The sequence below is a fragment of the Necator americanus genome, chromosome V (genome assembly GCF_031761385.1).
Source record: "Necator americanus strain Aroian chromosome V, whole genome shotgun sequence".
NCBI classification, from domain to species: Eukaryota; Metazoa; Nematoda; class Chromadorea; order Rhabditida; family Ancylostomatidae; genus Necator; species Necator americanus.
In genome coordinates this window covers 37,573,152-37,589,711 of record NC_087375.1, presented here as the reverse complement: position 1 = coordinate 37,589,711, position 16,560 = coordinate 37,573,152, and the positions used below count along the sequence as shown (strand labels likewise).

At 38.6% G+C, this 16,560-nt stretch overlaps 1 protein-coding gene across 1 annotated transcript; it reads right to left on the bottom strand.

Annotated features, from left to right (window-relative positions):
- Positions 1-11,063: 11,063 nt before the first annotated feature.
- RB195_016374 (uncharacterized protein) lies at positions 11,064-15,131 on the bottom strand (the record flags this gene model as incomplete). The annotated part of the gene is made up of 3 exons (XM_064207504.1): positions 11,064-11,188; positions 12,993-13,106; positions 15,083-15,131. 3 exons carry the CDS (start codon positions 15,129-15,131, stop codon positions 11,064-11,066), a joined length of 288 nt encoding a protein of 95 aa, XP_064063385.1.
- Positions 15,132-16,560: the final 1,429 nt, after the last annotated feature.

The following is a 16,560-nucleotide window of genomic DNA, read 5'->3' as shown; positions in this document are numbered from 1 at the left end:
CTATTTGGATACATACCTAAATGAATCACTTTCAGTGATCGTGATTGTCCTAGCATTCGTTTATTTACGCTGCAAACGAATAAATTAAAAACAAACGTTATCCAAGAAGTACGTACGTTCATAAATAAAAAAAAAATTGACGCCTTTGTCGTCAAGGAGTGTCCAGCTGATCTCTCAACTGATCAATCTGTACTGCGATCACATCAGCCCATCTCGCCCGCTCCCGAGAGCGTTTTGATCCGACAGATTGGATGTAATCCCAAACTAAAGCACTTTTTCGATCAAGATGGCGAGAAAACTGGAAGTTGGTCACGCCTTTCTTCCTTGAAGACTAACTTGAGTAAACTTAATGCAAATTTACAGTAGTCTAGTCGAAAAGCAGGGACATTTGATTGATGAAGTCATACATAGAAAGCAAGAAGTACTTTCAGCCCTCCAAAATAAAGTCATTTCTGGAGGCTAAGTGAAAATTTCCAAGTGGGAAACAATAGTTTTTCTCCTTCAATGTCACATTTCCAGCTAATTCTTTTGTAACCACTCCTTCGGACTCACTCCTTCGGTGAAAGCTGCCCAATTCTTCGCAGATGAAAACGAATGAAACGACATTAAATTCCTCCGACAGCTTCCTACTTAAAATATACACTACCTTCCTACTGAGAAGTGCTAAAACACCTCGACTATATCCGATTATTTTATTTATTTATTTGTTGTTTACAAGGTGATCCATGTATTTACGTACTGAGACACTGAGACAATAGTGAATAATGGGAACATTTTTCAACTTGGAGATGGGATCCTGCATATTTTCGAATCTCACGTTTCGATATTTTCAGCATAGGGCGGTATGTCGTATCTCCGTAATCCCAAAGGAGTCTCCACATATTCATTAAAAAGTTAACGACACTAAGTGACGTTATATTATGATCATTACGAGAAATCGTTGCTTTACGTTTCTTCCTAGACCTTAATAATTTTCAGGAGCAACATCATCTCTTGACTCTTTAGGATTTAGCATGAAACTTCATTCTTTTTATAGCATGTGTATGGAACTCAACTACAAAAAATTCTAGCGGGTTCGAACGTCAGCTATCAGTGGTATAATAATACTACATTTTGATTTTGTGCGATCGCGACGGGCCCGCAGCACTTCTGGGATCGTACAACTCTGTGCCTTTTATTCCGCTACAGTAATCATGTGTACAGCAGTCGTTTGGGTTCATATAGTTATTTTCATTTTTAACCTGAGTAAATATGAAGCTAGTATAGCGAAATTCACGTTGTAATTGATGACAACTAGAAAATGTTTAAGGATCTGAGTAATCCTAAGTTTTTTTACTTAAGTTTTTTTTTTAGTTTTTTTTTACTTTAGTTTTTTTTAGTTTTTTTTTTAATAACCTCATTTCTTGAAACGTTTCTGCGTGATTTTTCCCACTAGAAAGGATGATTAAAGCGGCATTTTCATGAGGAGTATGCAATTTTGCAGCTCTCAAATGTTGCAGTTAGCAAAAAAGAAAAAAAAACGAAAATTTGAAAGGACTGAACAATAGCAAATGAATAGATAAAGCTTCAATGAACAGAAATTTAAGCGAATATTCGGTAGAATCAGAGCGAGGAACGCACTCATGCACTCATGGATGGCAGTAGACGACATCATCGACAACACTCCATCACACGATGCAATCATACGCTCCGCCAAAACCTTATTTCCCCATGTTTAACCTTGCTTGAATGTAGTATCGAACTACTCCGAAATGTTCTGGGATTGAAACGAGGCCTCAAGCACGAAAAAAGAAAAGAATAGCACTTTCATGAACTACTTATGATGGTTTTTTTTCTCGTTAAAAATTTTTCACTTTTTCACTTGCATGTAGGAGCATCCATTTGTCATTCAGTTCCACGGTTCATCTCACCGTATAAGTTCACCACCAGTTGTTTTCATACAAATTTGTTCAAACTAAAGAATAAGACATCAGCGCCGCAGCAATCAAGAAATCTATCACATTATTCTACTTTTTAAAGACCGGAATCATGGAAGAAATAGTGTTTCTAACGAGAGGTTAAGGTTTGAAGTAAAAGACTTCTACATCTGGATATATTAGGACGGTCCCAATAAGTTTGCGACGTTCTTATTTCGGATTTCAGTTTATATCGAATGAACATGAGCAAGTATGGTTGCATAAGCCCTATTCATTTCTTCGGCCAACAGTCCACTTGTTTGGCGACAGTCCTCCTTCAGAAGTGCTCTGAGATGCCCCCGTCGAATTCAGAAGGTCTTCCGGTGCGAGACAAGTCGTCGAGGTCAAAGCCGCCATTTCTTAGTTTCGTAAACTATTACTTCTGCTCAATCTCCATGAAAAATTCTGAGCCAGAAGTGGTCTGTGGATGGCCTATGACACCTTCTCCGTACGTGCTGCATACGCCCTTGGCTTACCAGTAGCTTTCTGGCTTGGATGAGAAACGAAACATAGCAAATGTTGAAAGTGTCGATTTTCGTCTCATGGATATTCCAATTTTTAGCTTCAAAAATCAATAATAATCGGATTATTCGGAAAACAGTTATAGAAGTCTTGTACAGCAGAAAGAGCTCTTCAAAATAGTTCATACATTTTAGCAAATAATGCACAAATAATTATAAAATAAGATCCAAAATAAACACGCTACGAACTTATCCACCAATCTAATAGTTTCATGAAGCTCAGTTCTCTTCACAGTTGGTCGGCTGGCTCAGCACTTGAATAATGGTTTCAAGTAATAGGCACACACTCATATGTGAACTACTATTTCCAGATTTTTAAAAGCCATTTTAGGTAAGGATACTGTGGACCGTGTAGAAATAGACGTAATCTCATTCAACCACTTTTTGTGTTGTTTAGCATGATTGTACATCCGACATTCCCAATTGAAGGCAGGCAAGGAATAAAATCTTTCTTCAAAATTGATTTGTCTTTTAAAATGGATGCTGGTCCAAAACAGAACCAAGTAATATTCGCTTGAGTAACTGTGTCAAATCACCAATTTGAGCTAGAATTACTCTCGAATAAGATCTTTGTACTTTTTTACTGTTTAAGTTGAGAGAAAATATTTCTTGTTCGGTGCCTGCATGATGCAGCCATTATTCATGTTTTCTGGAGGCTCTACTGGTATAGCAAAACTCATGCTGTACAAGAATCTTAGTTTCTCCTTGCTCCTCTCTTTTTACTGGAGTCTTAACAGTTGGTAGAATTAGTAAATTAGATTTTTTGTGACAAGAGGAATGACAAGGATTATGTAGTAGTGTCTCCGGCCGGAATTTCCCGGATAACGCCTAAAATAATCTAAACCGGCTGACAAACTACAATCTTATCTCACCGAAATACATCGCTCGAGTCATACTTAATCTCTAAAAAGTAGTGGAAAAGCAGTTGAAAAAAGCGCAACCACTGCCTCGGAACTAACTTGGTTTGTCTCCATCTTACGCTATACGAGCAGAAAGTACTACCAATATAATCAAATCTGCAATGAGCGCTGCTCTGAACAGGAAAAAGCGTGAACATCTTGTAGAAAAGAAAGGGAGGAGAAACCCAAATCAAATATGCTGCCTCCTTAGTTATACCGAGGACAAGATCACAAAAACACCACCTACGACGCAGTTTGCAAGATGAACTCACTATTTTCACCTTTCATTGAAGAAAATGACTTCACGTGATCTACAAAGCCCATAGTGATCCTAAAGCTCTTGCAGATCCTACTTTGACTTCGTGGTCTATCAAGAAACCAGGAGAAAGCTTTATGCAAGAATTTTAGGTGGAAATGATCCTTAGATAGAAAGGCGCGAGAAGATGGAGAGAAATATAACAAGGCACGTCGGTTCCCACTCATATTTTTGATTCGCCATCAACGTACCACAGCAAAATTTTTAATGAAACATAAGTACCGGCCCAATAGTTGTTTAAATAAGGTAAAATGAGTGCTCTCATACTCGTCAATTTTTTAATTTAATTTTATTATTTTTCTCATTTCTCTCTCCAAGGTTTTTTCTCTCAAGTTTTTAAAATGTTTTTGTTTAAAATTGCCAAGACCTTTCATTAAAAAAATTCCAGAAACCATGTTCTTGCATATAAGAATATACAGGAGGTATTTTGCTCTGATCTGCTACACGTACAACACCGCTACTAACTTGTGTTCCAAAATCCGTCGCCGACGGGTTAATCCGTCGCAAACCGTCGAAATTCTTGGAAATGGTCAAAATTAAATTTTGAAAGTACCTTTCGAAAGTAAATGAGCCGCTGATTTCAAATATACTTCGAGAATTTACTTTTGACAAATGTGTGGCCTGAAAACGAGCAATGTTTCCTCAAGCCAGGTTAATTACTTTCACACCTCCGCAATCCTGCCATTGGCATATCCCGCGGATACATCTCCATGGAAGGAATGGGTGTTCATAGGATTTCCGCTTATTTCTCGAAAATGGACAAAATGTTTATTAAATCCGTAATCAGGAGGTTATTCATAGCATTTCGGTACCCCACATCATATGTTGGTTCGAAATTTCCATTCTCTTCAGAAATTCACGAATTCATAATTCGTAATTCAGCAAAGCCAGGTTGTGAATTGCGTAGAAAAACATTAGGAGTAACAATTTCCACGTATTTCACCCATGGAGGCGAATCTCTAAAAATTACCTCCGCCACCATCCACTGGTACTAACTTAAGACTGTCAGTGTTTTGGTAAATGGAAATAACGGGTTGCTAACATGCATGCCATTATCCTATTAATAATTTTTCAAGTGGAATTTGGCAATTTCTGACAAACTCCAAAGCTTGTCCCATAAGAGTGTTGTCAAACAAATCTGAATTACATTGATTTTCCCGAAAAACACTTTCGGAATGCTCGTAGTCTGGATCATTGTTTAAAGCTAACACAAACTATTGTTGTACAGGTGAAAAACTCCCGTAAAATCCAGGCTATAAACTGTAAAATACACGACTCTGGATACTGTACATTTTACCTGAATGCATTTTGATGAAGAAAAAAAAACATAACGTTGGAACTGACTATTTGTATGAAATAAAATGTTACCTGGCTTCCGACGACTCGCATGCTATTCGTTCTTGGGCGAATAAACGCGCAAAGAATGACCACTTCCTGACGGAATCCACTCAAAATCCACCATACTTAACACGAAACCACATTTATATGCACGTGTGTGGCTGAATTTCGTGAGTTAAGCAGTTTTTTCAAATTTTTTACGGGGAAATCGAAAAAGATGGGATTTCAAGCAATATATGGAGTTCCAGCATCAGATAGCGATTCGAAGTATTTACTTTGAAAATTAATAAAATCACAGAAGAGGACTGTCGATAAAAGAACAATTACGATCGTAGCCTTAAGAAATTTATCAGTGAATATAAAAAGAGATTTAAATAGTGAAAGTGAGAATTCGATAATTTATTTCTTGAAGTATTTTCTAGTATATCTCAGATTATAGTTGTCCAAAACAAATTGTTCCCAGAAATCCTAGAAAAAATGCGTAATAAGGCATCTTAACGTAAAACTTTCAGTATCAATGCATCTTTGGGAGAATTAGGAATGTTCTGTCATTGCCCGAAAATGCCCGAAAAAAAAGCGACAATGTTAGAGTCCACGTCAGATTTCCTGGAATCTGCAGATGCAATTTTCCATTCCAAAGCTGCAATTTTTTTCACCTTCGCAAAGAATTTATGATGGAGATCTCGACACGATTATGTATATTTCATCAAATGTTAACGGGATAAAAAGCTAAAAAAATGATTTGAGCGCGTGTTGTTGAGGTGAAACTCAATGAAAGCTGCCTACTATGGAAATCCTGTGACAAACACTCTAGCATGTCCATTATGTCCAGCAAAGTTCCGCTAATCGACGACGTACAATGCGTTGTTCCTCCCGCTTCCAAACATTCTTCCACTGGTTACTACATCAACACCTTTTGTCTACTTAAGTCATCGGAGCTCATACGAAAGATATCTAATTCGCCGCGCGAAGAAGAAATTTTGAAAACCTAAAGCTTTCGACTTCTGAATCTGATTTTCTGGATGAACTTTGGAATACGCAAATATGCACAAGAATTTGTGCCGTCAGAGAGGTCTGCACCAAAGAAGAGATGTAACGTATGTCAACGAAACACAAATTGAGGTGGTCTGCGTAATTTTTGGAGGAGCAGAACTGAATGTGTGCTGCAAACCTTGCAATCCACATTCCAGTGAATGGACAGAGATGGAGTCTCTCGGAAGAATTAATGTGAACTTTTATGAAAGTTTTCTACACAAAATCCACATGGAGAAAGGTCATTCGTAGGAAAAACGTTTCGGTGCTACATATTTTTGAGGAATTCCTAACTGGTCAGAAGAGTTTCCGACCTTCTTAGCTGTCAATTGTCACTGCTTTCTTGACAATTAGGAACTTAATGTCAGGCAAGTAAAGATAAGACAATTGTATAACTAATTCAAGCGTTAAAACCAAAGATAACACGGATTTGCGAAAGAATTTCCTTATTATTCGGAACTCGTCCTGTGCTCATGGAAACGACTCATCGCAAATAACCGGAGGCGTTTACCAAGCTCATCTCGTCAACAGCTTTCGTTACTAATTTCACCTCGGGCTATTAAAAAGTTCGGAAAAAGTGCTACACTTGCCCTATCCATTCGTGAAAAAAAAATCCATTCGTAAATTCAATCGTAAAACATACTCTTACCGTCTGAAAGTAACTAGGACCACTCTACAGCTTAGAAAGACCCAAGGTATCCGTAGGAGACGTTTAAAGGAATAACTGGGTGGTGCAATGGTGCGCGGTAGGACAAATACTAGGATTTCGGATGATGAATGTCCAGGTGGTGCTAAGTGATGCATAATACATCATTCACTCATTCAACATAGCATTCACACAAGTCGAGGTAATGCTACGTTGTGAAGGTTTTCTAACTCGGTGACTCCTCAGATGGCCACCATTGTTTTGAATCACGGCACTATTTCCACTTTACGACTTCGTATGGATACGGAAAATCCTTCCTTCGAACATTCGGGGGAGGGTTAAGGAGTTTTATTTGCTAAGATACTGCTTCGAAAAAATTGTAAAATGAAAGTGACGTAAAATACACTACTACAAATGAGGATTAAAACTTTACTTTACACATTTTCCTGTTAGTAATAATAACAAGTAATTGAAGTATGAAGTACAGTACAACTCTACACAAGTGAAGGACCAGTCCCCATTAAATCACGGTCAGGATCTTCAGTAATGTTTTCCATATGAATTATTTATTACTGACGTTCGACGGAAATCACTTGTTGACAATCATTTCAGTTGTTTAGTAACGAAAACTAACATAAGTGCCCTCTGCAACCTTATCGCGCACCTCCTCTAAAATAACTTTGATTTATTGTATCTACATAGACTGAAAATTACAGTACATCTCAGAACGTGACAAGGATTTGACGCACGAAGCCTAACAATTGAAATGGAGATTCAAGTGGTGAAATAGTCACTAGCAAATTCTGCCCTGAGGGCTGCTGAAAAGCGAGTTCTGCTCTTCACCGCGAGACCGCAGAAGACTATAAATATGCCACATAGCTAATTAACAAAAGGGTGATAGAGGTGTCGAAAGAACTCTCAAGGATCACAGAATAATGGAAAAATTAAAAGCTGACATTGTTAAAATATCGTCATCCCGAAAATAAGAAACATTGCTAGAGAAGCAGTCAGTGAAGCCGTATTGCACAGGTCGTCTTCGCAAGTTACGCAATGTCCGACTCCTCCCTGTTCGGCGCACACCGTCGCCGACGCTTCGCAACGAGACCCCCAGTCACCGCATGCTCGCACAGTGAAATTTGTGAGTGCTGAAATTTACGTTTATGAGCAAATCAAATATCCAATAGAAAAACGCTAAGCAGTTCTTTGCCAAGTTGAAATACACAGAACAATGAATAAGGATAACATGGCATTTTCGATCATGTAAAGCTACTGCTGAAGTTATAAGAGATCTGAAAGATATAACTAGCCCATGTAGTTGATAGCATCGTTTTTCTTCTTTTCTTCTTTTCACAACAAACATTTCATATCTTACTTACTGGTAAGTCTAAGAATGTGACAATGACATATAGAGAATGAACTTTATTTAATCATAGTTCAGTTATATAGTAGAATCAGTTTATCTATAAAAAGAATCTAGTTTATGTTTATTGTAGAAAGAATATTGAAGCGATGTTAGGAGAAAACCGACTAGGTCTTCGTTATCTATCCTTTTATCACAAAATTCGTGCATTTTTCTGAGTGTAAATGAGATTTACGCTAGGCAGAATTCAGTTTGAGGTGCGAACTGCGCGGCATACAATCTGCGATTGCAATGGTGCATCAGACGGGAACACTTTCCTTGCACAGTGTATGTCACACGGATTAGCCTTAAAGGCATCATCCCACGAAGCAGGGATGGTGCGGGTTTCAGGTGGTTTATGCCTTTACGGAGTCTTCGATTATGAAGAGGATGGTGATTCCGTCCATTTCTTCCTAATTGCCGTAAAAAAACGGCCCGGAAGCTGCGGTTTCGAGCGTTGCGGCGCACTATTTTCTACAAGGAGTTCGATTGGAGCGCGCCAGCCTTGTGCTCGCGCCGCACCTTCCTACCCGTTTTTCAAACGTTAATTAGAGAGAAATGGACGGAATCACCCTCCTCGTATAGGCGTAACCCACCTGAAACACGTATCACCCCAGATTAGTGAGGTGATGCCTTGAAGTGATGGGTAATTAAACTTTTATCCTCATACCAAATGGAGAAAGGCAGACAGAGAGTAAGAGAAAAGTGAATAATTGAAACATAGCCGACTAATATCTCATCTACATGCAGAAGAATGTAGAAGGATTGTGATAAAAGCTCGCGATGGTCCCACTTCGATTCTAACCACCTCTTATCTCCACCTCATTGCTTGGGGCGCAGCCGCTTACGCGACCGCACTGTGCTTCGTGTCGTTTTGACCTGACCACAACCACAAATACACGAATTATTGGTGGTTACTGTATACTATAATAAGTACCCATAAAAGACTGTGTATTTGACCTCCATGTGCAAAATTTCATGTTTACGGCTCATTTGACGGAGTTACAAATGGCGAGAAATCATTTGCCGGCAACAGATCCAGTTTTGTTGTTGTTCACTAACTTTTCTTCTCAGAGTCAGGAAGATTCCATAGTTTTCTTTTCTGATATTTCTACTTCGTCCACTTGTTTCTTAAAGGCATCACCCCACGAATCTGAGGTGGTGCAGATTTCAGGTGGAGTATTCGTATACGGGATGGGAGACTACGGAGAGGGAGGTGATTACGTTCATTTCTTGCTAATTGCCATAAAAACGGGAAGATACGGCTTCATTCGTTTTGGCGCACCATTTTGTACAAGAGGTTCGATTGGAGCGCGCCAGTCTTGTGCGGCGCCGCATGTTCCGGGCCGTTTTTTACGGCAATTAGCAAGAAATGGACGGAATCACCCCCTCTCCGTAGTCTTCCATCCCGTATACGAATACTCCACCTAAAATCTGCACCACCTCAAATTCGTGGGGTGATGCCTTTAAGATTGAAGACAGAGTCGTTTTTGTTGCGCGTTTTGCGCTTTTGCCTTCCTACTTCTGCCATCGATATCCCACTTAAAATCAAGGATTAGGGGCAGAAACGAATAGTTTTTTCTAGAATCCTCTTGGAAAAAACGATGCAGGTAAAAAGTAAAGTAATTGGAGAAAAATTACTGTAAGTATCTCTATAGTTCTGGTCGTTTGATACGTCTCCGATTGGTCATAGATGAGGGTTATCACTAAAGCAAAGACCTGTGTGTACAGTTTGCGTGAACTCACGCGGACTATGTACTCAAGTCAAGATAGAAGAATTAAAACTCCCACGGGAGGACACTTTGCCATTTTTCATATCTTTCGTGCTGTTCGTCAGTCCTTAGTGCTTTTTACAACGTAGCCAGAGTATCAAACCAGCGATTCATCGGCGCACGAAACCTCGCTATGGATCTCTTTCGCGGCTGCATCTCGCTTTCGGAATCCACGTCGAAATACGGAAATGTCAAGGCATTGGGGAATTGGGCACTTACATACTATACACTTCTGCTGAGTATAATTATCGATCCGATGAAAGCTGCTCGTTCGCAGACAGTTTCTTGAATATCGCTTACATCTCCACCATCTTTGCAGATTCAGATTTTGCATGTAAAATATCAGTCTAGCGGTAAAGACAGCGTAAATTAATGATATTGTGGTCTCTGTGGAACAATAAAAAGATCGGGTTGTAGATTTAGAGTACGAGCCTTGCCCCGCTCAATCTCTTTTAATCGTCCTGAAAAACGGCGTCGGAGCGTGGGAAATCTTAGTTTCTACGAGGAAGCTATTCATTGGTTCCACTTGAATAGGTTCTCGAGGAGATCTCACTGATTTCCGACTGCTCGCTCGCGGGTGCGCTGCGTGCACAAGGATGGCTAGTTCTCGCTTCGTAGGAATAGAGATCACTTTCCTGGCCGTTTCTTAGGAAGATCGAGGGAATTGAGCGGAGCCACGCTCATACCAGTAATCTAGAATCCGACCTTTTTATTATCCCACGATACGCCACTTGTTAGTGGGACCGAAAGGCTAGGTCGGTTTCAAACCGCCTGCCTTCTCTTCCCAGTAATCGGTCTTCTTGTCGAGATCATGCAAAGGCCTTGTCTCGAAAGAGACCTTAAAATCGAACCAAACGACGGGAGTACAACTGTATGTTGGAGGGATCATTGCATGCAGGAATTCTAGGAGCCAATGCGAGGAATCGAGTGCTATCTACTGTAAGTTTAATCCCTATGATAAAATAAGTTAGTCTTTGAGGAAAAATAGGTTTTTTTTGCAGTAACTCCGAGTGAAAATCCACAAACATCAACAAAAGCATACTACTCAGGAGAAAAAAGGGGGATTTTTTCTCTCTAATTACAATCAATTGAGAGTAATGGGAAGAAGCACCACCACGAATAAAATCATGCAGGAAAAGAAAGAAAGAACAAACGAGCAAATTCACAATAATAGTATTTTCCGCATCACTTGTTACAGTTATCGTTATCGCATCGGGAACACGAGCCCGATCCACCGCTGAACTTGCATATCGCCGGTCCAGCCATGCAACCCATGTTTTTGTTGGCGCATGTCCGAAGGACGAATGGTGCTGAACAATCCAAAATTCACAAACACGAACAGAAAACTGAAAATGTTGATACTGAGGAACGAAGATAAACAGATAAAGAGGAAGAAGAAGCTGTTCGGTTCTGGAAAAAGCTCATCGGTTCCTGGAAAACTTCCTGGAAAATGTTCATCGACCGTTTACATGCAGCAGATGTCATTAAGATACAGTCATAGTAAGACTATAAAGCGATTGAGAATGCAGATCAATCAACTACCTCATGCTTCTGATGAATGGGTTCTTGAGAAAATCCTCACAATATTTTCATATTTTAATTTTTTAAGAGAAATTTTGTGCAGAACTACCTATTTTCGACCAGCATCAGTCGATTTATATAGGTGGAACATATTATTGTGTTTTTTCTACCTGATTAGTGTAGAAAAACGTATGCATACAGCATTTGTTAATATTCCATATAAGGGTACTGCACAAAACAAATTCCAAAGTTTTACGATGTACTGTAGCAAGTTCAGACGAGAACAACTCAACTAAACTCACGACAGATCTCTAAGCACTTCAAATCCTACGGTTCTAAGTGGCTATTCTTACAATTTAAGGGATTAAAAGAAGCAAAAGCAGTTATTGAAGGGAACATTGAGTGACCTACAAGCAATCGTAACTAAAGCTTAAGCTTTCAAAGCAAAGGATGTTGCTAGGTATTACTGCTGAGTAACTAAAACCATACAAGACGTTGTGAGAATTTGCAAATCCAAGGGGAAAAGAGAGGAGAGGAGTTACGAGAACAAAAACTTAAGACGCAAGCTCTGTAATAGGATAATCCAGGATGAAACGGAACTATCCATCTTTTTAATTTCTAGCCTCTCTCCTTGCTTTTTTTTACTTTACTTTAACATAATCTTGAAGCAGGATGAATAGTAAGAAGAATTCACAAGTGAATTATCCAAGCTCCTGTAATGTGCTTCTCCTCTGTTGAAAATTTCTCAAGAGTAGGAAATTAAAAAAAATAATAAACTATCAAAAATACCGAGTTTTGCAGCTTAAAAGTTAGCTAATTGAACTCTTTGACTTACGACTTTTAGCTACATCTCGTCTGAGCTCGATTGGATTAGTGGTGAAAAATTCAATCTCATAACTTCAAATGATTTCCTCTACAAAAAAAAAACTGAATGAATTTAAGATACTGAAGAGTAGGACCAAAAACTAATTTGCTTTATTTCACACCTGAACGAAAATTAGTACTGTTTTTACGAAGTAACCGAAAACTTTGATTTACTCTGTTCAGCACTGCAACAGTCGCGTTAATAACGCAAATGTCATCAAATAGAGCGGTCTTTGATCGAAATCATAGGCTAGACGACAACATGATTCACGAAAAACCAGTTACTCACAGTTTTCAACAACCTTATGATCGAAAATCGGTTTCACAGGTTCACGATGGATGAAGGCATCGAACTACAACACTACAACTGCACGAACTGTACGCAAAAAATGAAGGTAAGATGATGCTGATGAAAGAGTTAGAGATATACCTGTACCTAAATGTATACTCCCGTCATCTCCCTGCAACTGTAGTCGCCACGGCGGCGACGCAGAGAGAGAGGGAGAGATAGAGAGACATACACACTCTCTCGTTCATACTCTCTATGTCCCTCACCCTTTTAACCCTCTCTCTGCTTAAACACACCCTTCCTCCTGCTTTTCTTCAATCAAAGGGGCATCACGCTCGGTCGGTGGAGCCACTCGGCACCGACAACACGTGTGTTCTCCTTGACTTACAACCATTCCAAAGAAAAACAGCGTTTGTTTGAACACTTTCCTGAAAACTCACATTTTCCTCCTTCGCATGAGAATTTCTGGCACACATACTTTCCGTCAACTCCTGTATCGCATAATCGTGACTCGTAATTATCTTTGGATCCGGAATAACAGCGTTTCGCTGCTTCTGAAACAAAATGAAAAGAGTAGCACATTACGAATACGTACTCAGAAGAAAAAGGGAAGATGAGAATATTGAAAAAAAAGTTTTCCTTATGAAAGTCTTCAGCAATATTTCGAGGACTTTGAGAAGGAAAGCAAATGTTTGACATATGAGCACATTCTAAAATCTCTCGAATATAACTCTGAACACTTTTCTGTCCTTTTCTTCACATTTTTTTTAAACAGTAGAACTATCAGACTGTAATTGTAATCACGGATATTTCACTTTGGAAGGGAGATGGCGAAAGAGTTATTTTGCAAAAATGGAACAAAGATTTAAAAAATCCGGTTGGTAGAACTCCTGAAAAAAAAAACGAAAAAAGAAAAAGAACAACAATGAGAATAAATAAGGAATGAATGCTAACTTTCCTCCAAAATTTTGAATAACATTCCAAAAATTTATTCTCCCTTCCTATCACCTCCTCAGTGTAGAAGTGAGGCAAAATGTGATGTATTTGTAAAGGGAATAAAGAGGAAGCGGGGTTGTTAATAGATCGAAACACTTTTTGTTTGTTAAAAAAAATGCCTTTTTCACATTGAACAAACATGCACTTTTGAACTGTCCGCTTTGTTGGATTACGTGCTCAAAAATAATAGCATAAAAAATAGCGTGAGAGAATAAAATGGAGAATAGTCACAAAGGATCGCAAGGAATTTAATGGAAGCGTCTGAAAAAATTCTCGATATTGGGTCCTTCTCACTAGTGTATAAGATTTCAAACCTTTCTCGTGTGTATCACAGCCTACAAATCCAAGAATCAGAGACATTAGAGTTCCCCAGAGGACTCATTTCTTCCGACGATACACCTTTCTGCATCCATAAACCGAACGAAACGATACCCCAATGAGTGACGATATTATGAAATAAAGCTTTATTTCGTCAATTCGATGAGTGTAAAGAGTTAGTATGTTAGGTAAACTGACGCCTTTGCTTAGCTCTTTTTGGCGCTTTTGATTCCATGATTTGTAGGCAGATTTTCGTGTTTCTACAAAAGTAATTGCAAAAAAAAATTCCAAAGTCTAGTCATTTGTGAAAACGATCCAACATTGATACGTTCATCATTGAATCCTGCATTTTAGATGGTATACAGAAAGGTTTGAAAAGTCGAAGTTAAAAAAAAAACGCTTCTCTGTGGTATCAAAAAAAAAACAAGGAATGCTTTCCCATAATATCACAGAAAAACGACGATATTCAATTCACATTTCACATCAAACATATCGCACATATGACTGGTGATTTTGTATTCTAAGGTGTGCTTGCGCAATTAAAATCTCAAAACGAGCGACATTATGGGAATCATTCGCTGTTCAGTTTTCCCACTTTGTGAGAAATGGCGCTGATCGAGCGGAGAGTATGATTTCTGTAAATTACCTTTAAAACCTAATAAAAACCATGCCATTCTGCGCGTATTTTCCAGTAACAAATCTGATCAACATCAAGTGATCGATAGAGTTACAAATACGATTTCATTCGCTACTTTTACATACATGAAGGTTGAGCATTTTATTTCGCTCTACAAATCGCGAGATCCACAAAAATCTTTGGAAGTTAACGAAATGAGATTACGTAAGCACTGAAATCCATATAAATGTGGAGGAAAAGAAGTGGTATTCGACACAAAAATTGTGAAACTACCTCATGATCGAGATAAAACTTGCTAACTGCCTACGAAATCATGTGCAATTCCAATTTCATTTCTATTATGAGCTAATATTTGGGATTGAAATAAAATTCTTTTATATTTGGATATAAAAGAATTACCGGGAAGAAGTTCTCTTTGCACTCGTTTGAGCAGCCAAAAAACAAAAGCCTAACAAAAACTTAACTAAATTTTTAACAAACGAAAAACTGAACGAAGAGTAGAAGAGTGAAGACCACCAAAGGAAAAAAGATTCAACCCTAGAATTCAACCGAAAAGAAAATACAGTAACTATCACGAACCTGAAAGCATAACAATGATCAGGAAAACGAGCAATGTACGGCAAACCATATCTATCTGATCTGAAATGAACTGTAGTTACTCCCTGACCAGGAAACAACCCAGTTGGAGGAAATTCGGACGTTTGCGAATCAACCAACGAGGAAGCAACTGATGAACTGGGCAACCGAGCGAAGCAGCTGACGGGTTGCCACAACACGAGATCCAGAAAAAACATAGGTTTATTGATCGAAGGTTTAGATGGTCAATGATGAGGTTTATGATCGGAGACGCTGATGACTCAACAGTTCTCGTAACTGTTAGGAAAAAAGAACAATCACAGTTTTGTTGGAAATTCATCAACAGAGCTGATTAATTGGATGACTAAGCTGAATCATTAATGAAATTAGAGCAAGTTACTTAGCAAAGGTGTCATAGAAATATTATCAAGGCGAGGGGCGCAAAAAAAAGTTGATAACGTCGGGCGGAGCATAATGGGCACTTTTTCAATGTTTTGAGGTTTTGACAATCCATAAAATCCATATAAGCAAGCATACATTCCATACAAACATGGAAATTCCCGTCAGGACCGAACCAAGGTTGGGCTATCATTGGTGGAAAAAATGAGTTATTGAGAGGCAATCAATCTACGAAGAACGTGTCTTTTCTACAGAAAACCTTTTTTTTTTGCTCTGCCATTGAGGCTAGTAGCGCTAGGACATTCCTCACTTGCAAAGGTTAAGAAGAAATCCAAAAGATTTAGCGGTGACATTGAGAACATGTGCGAAACCATCTCATCTGGGAAAAAAAAACCAAAAAAACAGAAACCAAATCTACTTTCACATTTGGCGGCAGAAAATGTGCTATGCAGTGAGAAGACAAAGGATAATAAATGATTAATTTAAATTAATTTATCTCCTTAATTATCTATAAGTAAGCTTCTAGGTCTGTAGCATATATAAAGGTCGGACAGTCATTCTGTTCATTTGCACAGGAATAATACGATTTTTTCCCCTAACTTCTCACATCACATTTATTCCCCCCTCGCGATGTGGAACTACACGTTGGAACAGTTGACCGAGTGAATTCCTTTGTACGAAAAATGATTCCACGTGCAAACGCGGGTCCAAGAAAAAGTTCGGAACAGTCTCACGATAAAAAGTAAAACTACTTAGTTCGAAATCTGTTCGGGACGGCTAGTTGGGGTAGCGAACCCAGTTCCAAGAAACCTTATCAATTTACATATAGTTTAGGTAGGTATAACAGAAAAAAGTTCGACCTACACAATAACACATTCATTGGAATTTTTGCCAATTTTTACATTGGTTTGTGTGTTCTAAAAAAAACTGATTTCTTGTTTTAAATGATTTAAATATCATTAGAAACTATGCTCTTAAGATCCTTAAATTTCTACGTGTAAGATCCATGCTTGCAAGTTTTCTATGTACTTCTGAATTTCAAAAATCAAATTCAATTTGTTCACCAGAAAAGGATAGTGGAA